Source organism: Phocoena sinus, chromosome 17, assembly GCF_008692025.1.
Source record: "Phocoena sinus isolate mPhoSin1 chromosome 17, mPhoSin1.pri, whole genome shotgun sequence".
Classification (NCBI taxonomy): domain Eukaryota; kingdom Metazoa; phylum Chordata; class Mammalia; order Artiodactyla; family Phocoenidae; genus Phocoena; species Phocoena sinus.
Genome location: NC_045779.1, coordinates 43678010 through 43691633, shown reverse-complemented (window position 1 = coordinate 43691633; position 13624 = coordinate 43678010). Strand labels below are relative to the sequence as shown.

The 13624-nt window shown below is 34.9% G+C and overlaps 1 protein-coding gene across 1 annotated transcript in view; it reads left to right on the top strand.

Annotated features, from left to right (window-relative positions):
- Positions 1-13624, top strand: part of RGS22 (regulator of G protein signaling 22) — a 172243-nt gene that overhangs the window by 115490 nt on the left and 43129 nt on the right. Inside the window, exons 16-21 of the mRNA XM_032609571.1 lie at positions 83-175; positions 1927-2099; positions 3029-3191; positions 5891-6049; positions 8394-8462; positions 10886-11047. Of these exons, the coding sequence (XP_032465462.1) occupies positions 83-175; positions 1927-2099; positions 3029-3191; positions 5891-6049; positions 8394-8462; positions 10886-11047 (819 nt within the window). The remainder of the gene's footprint in view (positions 1-82; positions 176-1926; positions 2100-3028; positions 3192-5890; positions 6050-8393; positions 8463-10885; positions 11048-13624) is intronic.

The following is a 13624-nucleotide window of genomic DNA, read 5'->3' as shown; positions in this document are numbered from 1 at the left end:
TGGCAAATTGTGCATGCTTTCCCTACTTTTTCATAATGCACATTCTTCTGATGTTACAAACTTTATTATTGTGTTATTATAGGTGGAGCTGGTGGAGGAAACTCGACAGCTAAATTCCACATACTTCAGAAAGCTACAGGCTTTGCATAAAGAGACAGTTTCCAAGAAAGCTGAGGTAAGAAACTCTCTACTTAGAAAAACAAAGATTTTAACCTAGAAAGGATTATCACTGCATATATTGGGGGGGAGCAGGGGGGAGTAGGAATCATATATTGAGGAAATCATATATTGATAAAGTAGGGGTCAGGCAGTTTCATTTTCTGCTGCTTCTTTGCCCAACATGCTGCATTTGACAGGTATCACATTTTTTGACACATTTAACAAAAAAGCCAGAAAAATAAAGCAGTTGTAGTAGCATAGGGAGCCAAGATACACGTTTGCCTTAGCTAAGAGCCTTCAAGCCACATTATATTCCTTTGAATGTTACTGGTTATTTTCTGTATGGCAGCAGCGCTATTTGTTCAAGTCACAAAAGAATTAAATTGAGTTTTCCAAACAGAAAAAGAAGTGTTGTGTGATAGCAGTAAGCAAAATAATAAAGAAAAAATATGGAAAGGCTTTAACAGGGTCAATAAAAATATCATAGGATTGACTAGGATATTAAAGTGTTATTTGCAAATTTGTGATTGGCTAAGTAAACCGCGATAGATCCATAAGGCCATAAGATTAAATGTGTGTATCTACTTAGAAATGACAGATTCATATTTATTGACATCGAAAATGCCCCCAACATACTATTTTATAAAAATGTGGGGAACAAAAACAGTGGTATCGGTTAATCCTATTCAACTAAAATTATACATGCATTCCTAGGTGTATACATATATGCAAAGAGGGCTGTCTGGAAAAATGTTCATCAAAATATTAAAAATAGTTAGCTCTGAGTGGTAAGGTTTCAGGTGATTTTTTAATTTTCTACTTTGTACCTATCTGAAATCTTTATTCTTTTGCAGTAAAGTTTTACACAGACAGTAAAGCTGTTTTTTAAATGTAACCTTCATGTTATTGCCTTATAAACACAGAAGTTCTTTATTTGAAATTCTATTAATTAATATCTGGAAAGGACACATAAAAATTCATAAAGTATCTTTAAATTTTTTTAAAGTTATAATACTATTCATAATACTTATACCTATCAAAAATTGATTTTTTAAATATAGGTAGTTTATCTCATGGTCTGATGCTTTTCAAAAGCAAATAGGGAGGTGAATTAATTATATAGGGAATTACATAGGAAGGATTTCTGAAGAATAAGCCTCTCTAGCTCTTTGCCCTGAAGGACTTGTAAACTGTTTGCAAAACATCAGAGGTATTAAAAATACCTAACAATTAACTGTTATATGAGAGAGATTACATCTAAAGTATCTTTTACTACTCTATAACATAAAAAACTTTTATAAACAAACTAATGTTTTATGTTCATGATATATCGTTAAGAAAAAGAACCAAAAACCATACATGGTTGTATAGTCCTGTTTCCGTTTGTAATAAACTACATGTGTGTACAAAAAAGACTAAAAGGATACACGTAAAAATGTTTGTGGTGGTTATCTCTGAATGGTAGTACAATGTCTGCTTTTTGTTTTCTTTTTATTACAAAAGACATATTACTTCTGTACCAACAAAAATAATAAAATTAATATTTTATAAGCAAGTGTATAGTAAATACTTACTAATGTTCCTGAAAAGAAAGGAATGGAATGGAAAGGAACAGAACAGAATTTGATGTGAGTTAGAACCAGATTCTACCATTGGACTGATAAATGCCATTGGCCTAATAGTTAATTTTTATTTCAGTTTCTCTTTAAATTTGGAAAATAATTTGTTGTATTTAAGAGATTTTTATGAGAAGTGTTATTTCACTAGGACACTACTTGTGAAATTGGATCTGGTATTTCACCATTTCCTCATGTCTCTAAACAAACAGAATACTGGAATAATGTTCCTGCAGAATATAGGCATTTTAATTTTAATGATCTGCTTAACAACAAACTGGAGTTTGAACATTTCCATCAGTTTCTTGAGGCTCATTCTTCAAGGTGAGGAACATAACCATTTTAAAATTTATTTCTCTCTTAAAATATTCTTCTAAACTGTTAGATACTTGTTTGGATTCAACATATGATAAAAACGGTTTGGTGCTAGATTTTACCCATTTCAGTAAAGATTAATGAAACCTGTACGGATAACCTTTTGTTGGGAATTGCATTTTGATAATAACAGCCTCCAAAATGTTATTTTAAGTGGTCAAACAATATTTGTTGATACTTTTACCATTGGCTAAATTAAAACACCAGTACATTTTATTTTTCCCTATTCTGATGTTTCTTTCTTTTGCATTTTTCTAAACAGGTGCTCTAATGACTCTTTCTGAGAAGTTTCTCTTTTATATTTCACTAAGCTATTGAAATTACTATTTTGTGATTTTCATTAGTTAATACATAAATGAAACATTATAGTTTTGCATAGAATCTTGGTACCTTATGACACATTTATCTAATATAAACTGAAGTGTTAATCATATTTTTTCCAATAATTTTCTCCCAAGTTAACAAAAACTGGTTAGACCTGGGAGCCAAATTTCACCTATATAGTTCCCCTTTGTCATGATAATTATTCTAAATTTAGCAGGTTGCCAAATAGACATGCAATAGGTGGAAATTTTTCCATATTTGAAATTGATAATACTAGTTCATCATTAATGGAAGAACTCTGAGACCCACCCTCCCAGTATGGTGGTAGATTCTTCTCTGATCCCAGCACTCCTTGTATTCATTCATATATTTAGCTAGGATAAGACAATATTAATAATAATATTAATAATATCATACTCATTAGTTCTGTGGTCTAATCGGTTGTGCTAACTGCTCAATACAGCATTTTCTAAATTCTGTCAAAACAACAACTTGTTTGGTGTTTAATAGAATTGAAAGAAATAAATAAGAAGGGCTGTACTTTTTCATTTTAGCATGGACCTTATGTGCTGGACAGACATTGAACAGTTCCGAAGAATAACTTACAGAGATCGAAAGCGAAGGGAGGCAAAATCTATGTACATTAAAAACAAGTACCTTAATAAAAAATATTTCTTTGGACCCAGCAGTCCAGCTTCTCTATATCAACAGGACCAGGTATCAACATGGAGACATATTTTCTACATTTAAGTATGAAAACTAGTAATTTATTTCTTTTTGCCAACAATCTCAACGTCTTCTTTTTTCTTTTGCTTTTATGACTTGTATGTTAGACACTTTTGATATCTTTTTTTAGGTATTCATAATTATCTACAAATGTCTTTTTTAAAATAAAGGCTGCTTTCCTTTATTTACTTATTTTAAAAATTTATTTATTCATTTATTTATTTGGCTGCACCAGGTCTCAGTTGCAGCATGCTGAGTCTTTACTTGCGGCATGTGGGATCTTTAGTTGAGCCATGCGAACTCTTAGCTGCAGTATGTGGGCTGTAGTTCCCTGACCAGAGGTCGATCCCTGGCCCCCTGCATTGGGAGCGTGGAGTCTTAACCATTGGACCACCAGGGAAGTCCCTCTACAGATGCCTTAAAGTTCACTCAAGTATTATATATTATTAAAACTGTGTTATTTTTGAAGTAATCTATGGAATAAAAATAACTTTGATTCATCCACTCACCCATTCATTCAGCAAATATGGGTGCCTGTGGTATGCCAGACGCTGTTCTAGGTGCTCAGGATAAGTGGTAAACAAGGAGGACAAAGTCCTTGCACCTTTCAAAAGCAGAAAAACAGCCATTATCAGCCATTAAACCCCATCTCTACCTCTTTTCTGTTCTTCTCTTACCTGAAATTACTCCAGACATAACTGATTTTTGAAAAATCCTGTTTGCCATTGTACTGTCTCCCAAAACAATTTTTATTGACCAGGAACATAGATTTTCCATTTTGTTGAGCCAAGATCATATGGCTTTAATTACAACTTATTAATAACTAGACGGTGTCATTATTTACAGCAAAAATGTCAGATTGGGATTCAACAGTGGTTTTGAGTGTTCATGTAATTGATCACATGAGATATGGCTCAATTTTAATGCCTTTGAAATATAAAATTAAGTGTTATAATTTATTTAACCTGAAGTTTGCTACTATTAGAAGTTTGCTAGATCAAATGTGTAGCATTTGAGTTCTTTATTTTCGTAGTTTAAAAGGATGTGTACCCTGATGGCATACATTTGTAAAATACAAATCGCAGATTAATTCAGTAAATTAAAGAAAAATTCAGAGCTGTTCACAAGTAGGGCATACCAAATTAAAAGTCTAGATCTTTGGGGGGAAAATAAACAAAAGTTCTTGGGAGTAAGAGGGAGAAGAAATTCTAGAATTAAGCAACTTTAACAAAAATGTCTTGCCATTAGTTCCCTGAGATACAAATCTGGGATGTATTAGCAAAAGTGGCTGGGAGTATCTCAATAAGCATAAGTATGAAATAAACACATGGAAAGCATTTGTTTTCTATTTGACTTATGCTACATTGTGTGAGGTTTCATGGTATCTGATGCTACTGTGTGAACCTTCCATAGTAAAACTTGCTGAGAATTAAAAATTCAGTGGAAAAAGTCATCCATTGCTGTCATAGCAAATGATTGTGCTTACTATAGAGGAGTTTTCCAAATGACCCTTCTTCCTCATCTTTGTCTTCACTTTTATTTTTATTTACCTATTTTATACTTAAGGATTTCTGCATCGCCTTTTGTTTTATACAGACCATGCTAGTTCTAATCCTAGTTGTGTGGCCAATTTGCAGTTTGATTAGCAAAGTAATCTTTTCTCTTATTCTCTGTTCTTCTTATTTTTATACAGAAACCGTATTATTGTTAATATTATTTGATTAATATTATTAAAGGATGGCTGAGAGAGTTTCTCTTTTTTAAATAAAACAATATTATTATTAGGATTAAGTTAATCTTATTAATCAAAGGAGAGCTAAGACTCCAATGAGGAGTCCAATTTTTTCTGTGTACAAAAAACTCACCAATTTTGAGTGGTATATATGCAGAAACAGGATGATTTATAGTAGGAATTGGCCATTAGTATTGTTTTTTAATTAATTAATTTTTATGGCCATTAGTATCGTGGAAGCCGGTAATTATATAGAAGGAAGATTTTGGCCACAGAGAAATTGTCTTATAAAAGGGCCACCTGTGCAAGTCAGGGACTATTGTCTGTATAACCTGGCCTTTTTCTACTTCCTGCTATCTCTGTTTTCTTCTTTGAAGTTGTTGGAACAGCCCTACATTGCTACCACCACCATCATTCCACCATCTCCAACCCAATGTTTATTGGTAATATGCATATTTATAATGTCTGAGTCAAGGTTGTCTCTTAACTAATTAATGCCTTATTTTTCTCAGACACAAAAGAAAATGCCTTCTCAAACAAGTCCATTTGAGTAGAATCAGAGATTCATAGAATATTAGACCTAGAAGAGCCCTTAGAAGACTAAAAGTCTAATGCCCTTATTTTACAGTTGAAGAAACTGAAGCCATGGAGGAAAAAATGGCACTGCAGTTGTCACACAGGATAGAAATCCCTGTGTTCTTTGAAATATATTATCATAAGCAAAATCATACATCTAAAACAACCATCACATAAACCACAATTCTCTGTTTGATGTTAGGGAAGTTATCTGTCTTTACTGTACACAGTAAAACCAGGAGCTATTTTGCAGAAAATGACAATTCTGGCACCTATCAGGTGCTCAGCAAATAGTCTTGGGGTAAATGAATAAATTAATGGCTACTAGCATTTCTTTACCTAACAGAAGTTCGTTGTTTCTGTTTCATTTTTATTTTCTTAGATAATGCATTTAAGTGGTGGCTGCGGAAAGATTCTCCATGAGCAGCTTGATGCAGCTGTTCTAATTGAAATTCAGAAGCATGTCCTAAATAGGCTAGAAAATGTGTGGTTGCCATTGTTTCTTGCAAGTGAACAGTTTGCAGCACGTCAAAAGATAAAGGTATGTAAATTAGTATAATCTTGGGATAGCAACTGACAGCACCTCTCAAAGCCTCAAATGTGAAAGCCTGTTGACTCAGCCACTGTACTTCTATGGCATAGTGGTTAAGAGCAGGAAGTCAGACTTCCCAAGTTTTAATCTCAACACTGCCACATACTAATTGTACAACAGTAAGTTTTATAACCTTAGTTTTCTCATTTGGAAAAGAAATGGAGATAATAAGAGTAATATCTTCATAAGATTGTGATGAAGAGGAAACGAAATGATATATGTGTAGTTTCTTAGCGTGGTGCCTGGTACACAGCAAACACTCACATGCTGTCTATTAATATAGTTATTATCTTTTACATTATTATTGAGTCTTCATATAAATGGGCAAGGATGTACAAAGGGGAATAGTTAAATGAATTATAAGAATTCCATACTATGGATAACTATGCAGTTTTCCATATAAAATGAGATTATAAAAATGAGATTTCCACATATACTGATAATGAAAGATGTTATTTATTGAGTGAAACAAGCAGGATGCAGAACAATACATAGAAGATAATCCCGTTATATGTACTTATATCTATATATCTGTCTATTTATGCATTTCTCTTTCTCCTTCTCTCTGTCTATGTTTATGAACAAAGATGAAAGAAAATATCTGCCTCCTGGGAATGGGTATGGAAGTGTGAAGGATTTTTACTTTGTAAAGTAGGGTTTTTGTTGTTGTTTTGCTTTGTTTAGTTTTTATTTTATAAGAAACATGTATTGCTTCAATAATTTTAAATGTCATTATCACACCTAAAAACAGGCAAACCTGATCTTTACAAAAAGAACACAAGGAGTAGAGAGCATGTAATTTTGGACTTCAGTGTGTAAAGCACATGCCATTAGTATTGATCAGGAAGAATGTAGAAAAGCTGCCCTCCATATTTATTTTATCAAACACTTTGAGTCTTACTTACCTGGAAATATCCTTAGTCTTCTTAACACCTTAAGTTATGGAAAACACAGTACAGTGGGAACATAGAACTTACAGTATGGGGAAGAAGACCTGACTTGTTTTAGGCAAAAAGTTCCTGGAAGTAAGCTTTGGGACAACTCAGATTTCCTCATTTCCTTTCTTCAGGCTAACTCTAATTGTCTATCCAAAGCCAAGTAGAAAGATATTTGGCTCATTAATATTGTTTACCGTGTTTTCTCACTACGTTTACCACAATAACTTTATTGTAATTTACAGCTCCTTCCTAACTTAGCAATTCTGTGTGTGGCCAGCAACATTCACTGATTCTGGCAACCTTAAAGCCAAAGACAGAAGAGAAGGAAGATCAAGAATTTTTAATAAAATGATGCTGGAGCATCTCACACATTTAGGGGAAGAGTTGACACCCAAGCTTTACAAAGGCCAGGGGCCAGGACAGCCCTGGGAACCCAGCAAGAAGAATTCTCAGATCTTTTCTCCAGGCTGTGACTACCAAAAGACTCAGCAGCAGTGATTCTAGTCCCTGTCTGTCAGGGTCAACTCCTGGATCTACCTGCTATAGACAGGGAGGTAGAGTCACATAGCACAGATTTGGCAGGAGTGGTTCCCAAAAAAGGGAAAATATTGTGAATAGGTAATAGCCTCAAGAAATACCTACTGTATTACCTCCCTGTGTTGAGTAACTTTTGTGCTCATCTAAAATTAGTCATGGCTAGAAAATACACAAAAATTTGGGAAGTCCTAATCATCCTTCCAGCTTCAGTTTCTATGGGGCCCAAGTGAAACTGTTGTCTACCTTTGGGGCAATACACTCAGGTATTATTATCTCCATTTTGCAGGTGAGGAGACTGTTAAGAGAATTTGAGTGACTTGCCCGGGGACATGGACAGGGCTTCCATTTCTTTTTTTTTTTTTTTTTTTTTTTGTTGGGGGTAGGAGTTTATTAATTTATTTATTTTTGCTGTGTTGGGTCTTCGTTTCTGTGCGAGGGCTTTCTCTAGTTGTGGCAAGCGGGGGCCACTCTTCATCGCGGTGCGCGGGCCTCTCATTATCGCGGCCTCTCTTGTTGAGGAGCACAGGCTCCAGACGCGCAGGCTCAGTAGTTGTGGCTCACGGGCCTAGTCGCTCCGTGGCATGTGGGATCATCCCAGACCAGGGCTCGAACCCGTGTCCCCTGCATTAGCAGGCAGATTCTCAACCACTGCGCTACCAGGGAAGGGCTTCCATTTCTAAGTCTTATCCTCTTTCTCCTGTTCTTTCTCGTATTCACACTGACCTTTACCTCATTTTTTAAAGCTGTTAAATCAGTAAATGATTTCAATACTGTAGACATTCTGAATAACTCGGATAAAATCATTGGTTTGCTTCTAGGTACAGGTGAGAGACATAGCTGAAGAGCTTTTACTACAGAAGCATGAAAGGAAAATGGGAGTCTGGAAGGCAAGTAATATTTGTTTGTTATGTTCTTCCTCTTGTAAGTTCCACTGTCAAAGTATTGTTTTTCTTCCTCTTCTTGTACAGAGACCCTCATTGTAGATAATGCTTTTTTCTAAGCCACCAGAACAGTGTCAGCACTGTTCTTAACTAGCTAATGGAATCTTCAGGGAAGTGTGATTCTACTAGAGCCCTCTTCTTAAAGAGTCCCTTAGCCTGCTCAACCCTAGAAGTGTGTGATTGGACTTTAAATGTGTATTTTTAGTTGTTTTGCTTGTCATGGATTTATTGAGACAAGCTGATCATTCCAGCATATGGTAGTTTATTTATTATTGGGAGTGGTTTACACAAAAAGAATGGGGAGTATGCAGCAGAATCAGCAACTACATTATCCTCTTTATTTAGAATTACATTTTAACTTTAAAAGAATTAAGATAGCTATCATTTTGGCACTTATTTAAACCACTACAATATGATACCTTCCTAGAAATTGCCTGTTTTGCTTCTTAACAAGCATGATAAACACAGTCTTTTTGAGCCTACAAATGTATGTGTATTCGTCCTTCTATAGGTCTTGATAAAATGTCAAACTAGACCCAGGTGACCCCCTACAACCTAACAAAGATAAAAATCTATTCGACTGTTAGAGGAGTGTATGTATCTGTTAGGATGCTTTTTTTCCTGTATTTTCCTCTTGAAAGGAAACAAACTGTTCTTATATTTGTCCTTTGCTATGTATTTTTTAAAAATACTAAATAGAATGGGCTTATATGTCATATTATCGTACATTATATATTATGGTATTTTCTGTTTAGTTAAATTGCGGGTTTTAGTTAAATTACTAAGTTTTAGTATCTTAAGAAGCAGGTCTTAAAACATTATTTGTTGAGTGGGTTTTAAATAAACATCCAAGTCTAATACATAGTTGTTCCTATTTATAGGGCTATAATTTTAATATGGACCATCTGGTGATGGTCTTAACTTTTTGTCCTTGGAACACCACATGTGCCTCACTAAAATAGTGATAGACATCTATTCACTTTATCTGGGGTAAAAGCACCACCATTCATCTAGAGTGCCTGGAGTTGCCTTTGCTTTTCAGTTTCCAACTCAGATGTCATCCTCAAAGCCCTTCTCTGTAAAGCTCTTACTCCTCCAGGCAGAATTAGTTACTCCTTCCTTTGCATTCCCATAGACTTTTTACATAACTCTCTTAAAACACTTATATTGTTGGTCACATATGATTTGTTTCAAGAAACTTATTTTATGCATTGTCAGTAATGGATATTTATCGTGTGCAATGGATGTTTGTCATTGATTGTTACTATAATTCCTAAGTTCATCTAAAATATTACCTTTAGAGTGATGCTTCCTTTCATGGTTGTAGGCTAAACTCAGATTTGGGGCACTTCAATAAATTTATCAAATGAAAAAAAAACTATTCAGTAAATTCAGTAAAATCTATTATTTTCCTTAATCTGAGAGGCTAAAAGAGGATGAATATGTGATCTAAAATGGTCAAGGTAAAAAAAGTAGACATCGTATACTTCAGAATTGTGAAGATAAAATAAGTAATACCTTTAAGCATTAGTAAAACAACATGGCTTTTTTGTTGTGTAAAGTGAATCCTGGGTCAGAGAAAGTTTATTATTAAAAATATGCACTGATAATTATTTCCTCCGGTTATTAATTATTAATAGTAATTTATTATTAACATAATATAAAGATGTCTTGCCTAAAAACATGATACTTTTGGGAATTCCGTGACGGTCCAGTCGTTAGGACTCAGCACTTTCACTGCTGTGGCCCAGGTTCAATCCCTGGTCAGGAAACTAAAATCCCACAAGGGGCACAGCGTGGCCAAAAAAACCCATGATCTTTCTAGGATAGAATTATAGTGAAGCTCCACAGTAAATTTCCTATTTAAATTAATAAGATTAATTGGTAATTTTTTCTAAAATTTTTGAAAAATATCTTAAATGTTCAACTGTTTTTACTTTTTAAAAGACAGGAAAATTATATATTAATGTATAACATATAATATATATAATTATAAAATAATAATGTATAATTATAACATTATGATTACTTTGTTCTGTTTAAGCACAGAACTCATACTGTACGCCAAAGTGTAGCTTTTCACCATAGTCCCAAACTGTAATGATTGTTAACATTCTTAATGTACTCGTATGTTCTAAGTCATCCAATCGTTTCTTTTTCTCTCCACCTCTTAAAAAACTGATGCCATAAAAATACAAAGGAGACAAAAGGGAGAACAGAGGAAAGCTGCCAAATTCTATTTATCCATGCCGTAAATTTCAACAGCCAAAAATAAAGGAGATAGAAGTTGGTAATTTTCAGCCTAATAAATGACTTTATTATTGACTTTTAGAACACAGCTAATTTTCTGTATTCTCTGATTTGGACAGCCTGTGGAGAGTAAGTGGATATCGTCATCTTGTGAAATCATTGCTTTCCGTAAAGCATTATTGAATCCAATTACCGCAAGAGAGTTTCAACGGTTTGTGGCTCTAAAAGGAGATTTATTGGAAAATGGGGTGCTCTTTTGGCAAGAAGTACAAAAGTATAAGGTATTGTATTCGAAGCTGGAGAAAACCACCTCTTTTTAAGGAGGAGATGCATCAACATATCAGTTTCCTAACTTTTTGGACAAGATTTGTATAAGATATCCCAACTTCGATGTTTTTATACCAATGTGTAAATATTGAGGTATCTATTGTTCTGTGTTAGATACATTTATTATTATACAGTGAAAAGTAAGAGTTAGCCCTGAAATGATAGTATTAGGTTTTTCAAGGTTTCACGTATATTATGATCTAATGAGACTCTTCCTGAAAAGTTTTAACTATATTTTTGCATATTGCTTATCTATAAATGTACTGTACACATTTTTGCTGAAGATATTCATATTCAGTACTTTAACCAAGACCTGTTTACAAGAATTCCTCCTAACCATATTTGCAGCAATAGTAATAAAAGATAGTGGATTACAGATAAATAAACCAACAGAGATGAGAGAGGCTTTACTATTAGAATGGCCAAATTCTTAAAATAAATAAGTGAAAGAACAAGTTATTAGGTGCAAAAGCATTTTATTGTCAGGTTTAAGTGTTTGATGGAATCATATAGAATCTGTGCATTGAGGAGGAGGAAAGGACTTCCTAGGTTATGTAATCTAGACTTGAATACAGGAACGTTGTCTAGAAATACCTAAGAGTAGGCATCCTTGCTCCCAGGGTTAGCAGGCTCATTTCCTTGCAAGCAGCCTATTTAATCCCATTATAAAAGTAGGGAGTAAAACTAAAGCTGAAATTTAAGAGGATAATGCTTTCAATTGGCCTATAATCTACGTATGTATAATATTATACAGTACTAATACTCTGCAGCATATTTATTCTATATAGTTAATAGTTGCTCAATACAATCTTACTTCCAGACTTTCTCCAGCATTCCATGAAACTGTTTTCTACCCTTTTCTGTTATCACCAGTTTTTGTACCTTTGTCAACATAGAAATTTCCTCAGGAAAAAAAAAAAGTATTTTGAGATAAGTTTTTTTTAAATCTATCACAAGATAAGTAATACTAAGATAATTGTTTTGAAAATTAAAAAGGAGGTAGAGTCTGTTTTCCATAACAGGAAATTATTATGAGTGAGCAGAACAGTCTTTAAGCTAAAATGAACATGAGTAAGTCCAACCCTGCTAGGATAAGAGGTAATGAGATAAACTGTGCAAAATAAGCATTTAAGAAAACATAGACTCATACATAGTCAGCCCTTAACTTTGTGACTGTTTCTCCTTCAAGGCTGCCCTTGGTCTTCATTTAAATATCTTTTCTGTGGTATAGAACGGAGGACATATAATACTAGGTAGCTTTTAAAAATCATGCTTCAAGGGTGAATTTGTTTATTCAGTAAGCATTTACTAAATCACTAATGTGCCAACTATTATGCTAGATTGTAGGAATAAAAAAATGGATAAAATACACTGCCCTCCTTTGAGGAGGGAATCATCCATGAAAACAAAATATCATGAAATAACATTGATTATGATCCCTGTTCTAACTAGTTATAATTTGGACACAGAGGGGAAAATGATTCAGGGAGGGTGGTAGCTCAGAGAGGTCTCAACAGAAGTGACGATACTTATAGGGAACTCTACTCAATACTGTGTAATGACCTATATGGGAAAAGAATCTGAAAAAGAGTGGTTATGTATATATGCATAACTGATTCACTTCGCTGTACAGCAGAAACTAACACAACATTGTAAATCAGCTATACTCCAACAAAAGTTTTTAAAAAAAGAAGTGGGACTTTCCTGGTGGCGCAGTGGTTAAGAATCCGCCTGCCAATGCAGGGGAAACGGGCCCGAGCCCTGGTCCCGGAAGATCCCACGTGCCGCAGAACAACTAAGCCTGTGCACCACAACTACTGAGCCTGCGCTCTAGAGCCCGTGAGCCTCAACTGCTGAGCCCATGTGCCACAACTACTAAAGCCCATGTGCCTAGAGCCCATGCTCTGCAACAAGAGAAGCCACCACAGTGAGAAGCCCGCGCACTGCAACAAAGATTAGCCCCTGCTCGCTGCAACTAGAGAAAGCCCATGCGCAGCAACGAAGACCCAAACAGCCAAAAATAAATAAATTAATTAATTAATTAAAAATAAATAAATAAGAAGTGATGATACTTGAAATGGGTCTTGAAGAAGTTTGCCAGGGGGAAAGCATTCCACCTAGCAAGTCTTACTGTGCTCACTTTTATTTTTTTATTTTTTTGCGGTACGCGGGCCTCTCACTGTTGTGGCCTTTCCCATTGCGTAGCACAGGCTCCAGACGCGCAGGCTCAGTGGCCATGGCTCACAGGCCTAGCTGCTCCACGGCATGTGGGATCTTCCCGGACCGGGGCACGAACCCGTGTCCCCTGCATCGGCAGGCGGACTCTCAACCACTGCACCACCAGGGAAGCCCCTACTGTGCTCACTTTTATATGGCTTACTCATATTAATTGTTTACATCTGTCAGATATTACCTTAATGCTTTTCATGTAATAACGACTTTATTCTTTATAAGAATCCTAGGTCAAAGCTGTTAATTCTCACCATTTTACAGATGAAGAAGCTAAGGCACAGAGAAGTTAAGAAACTTCT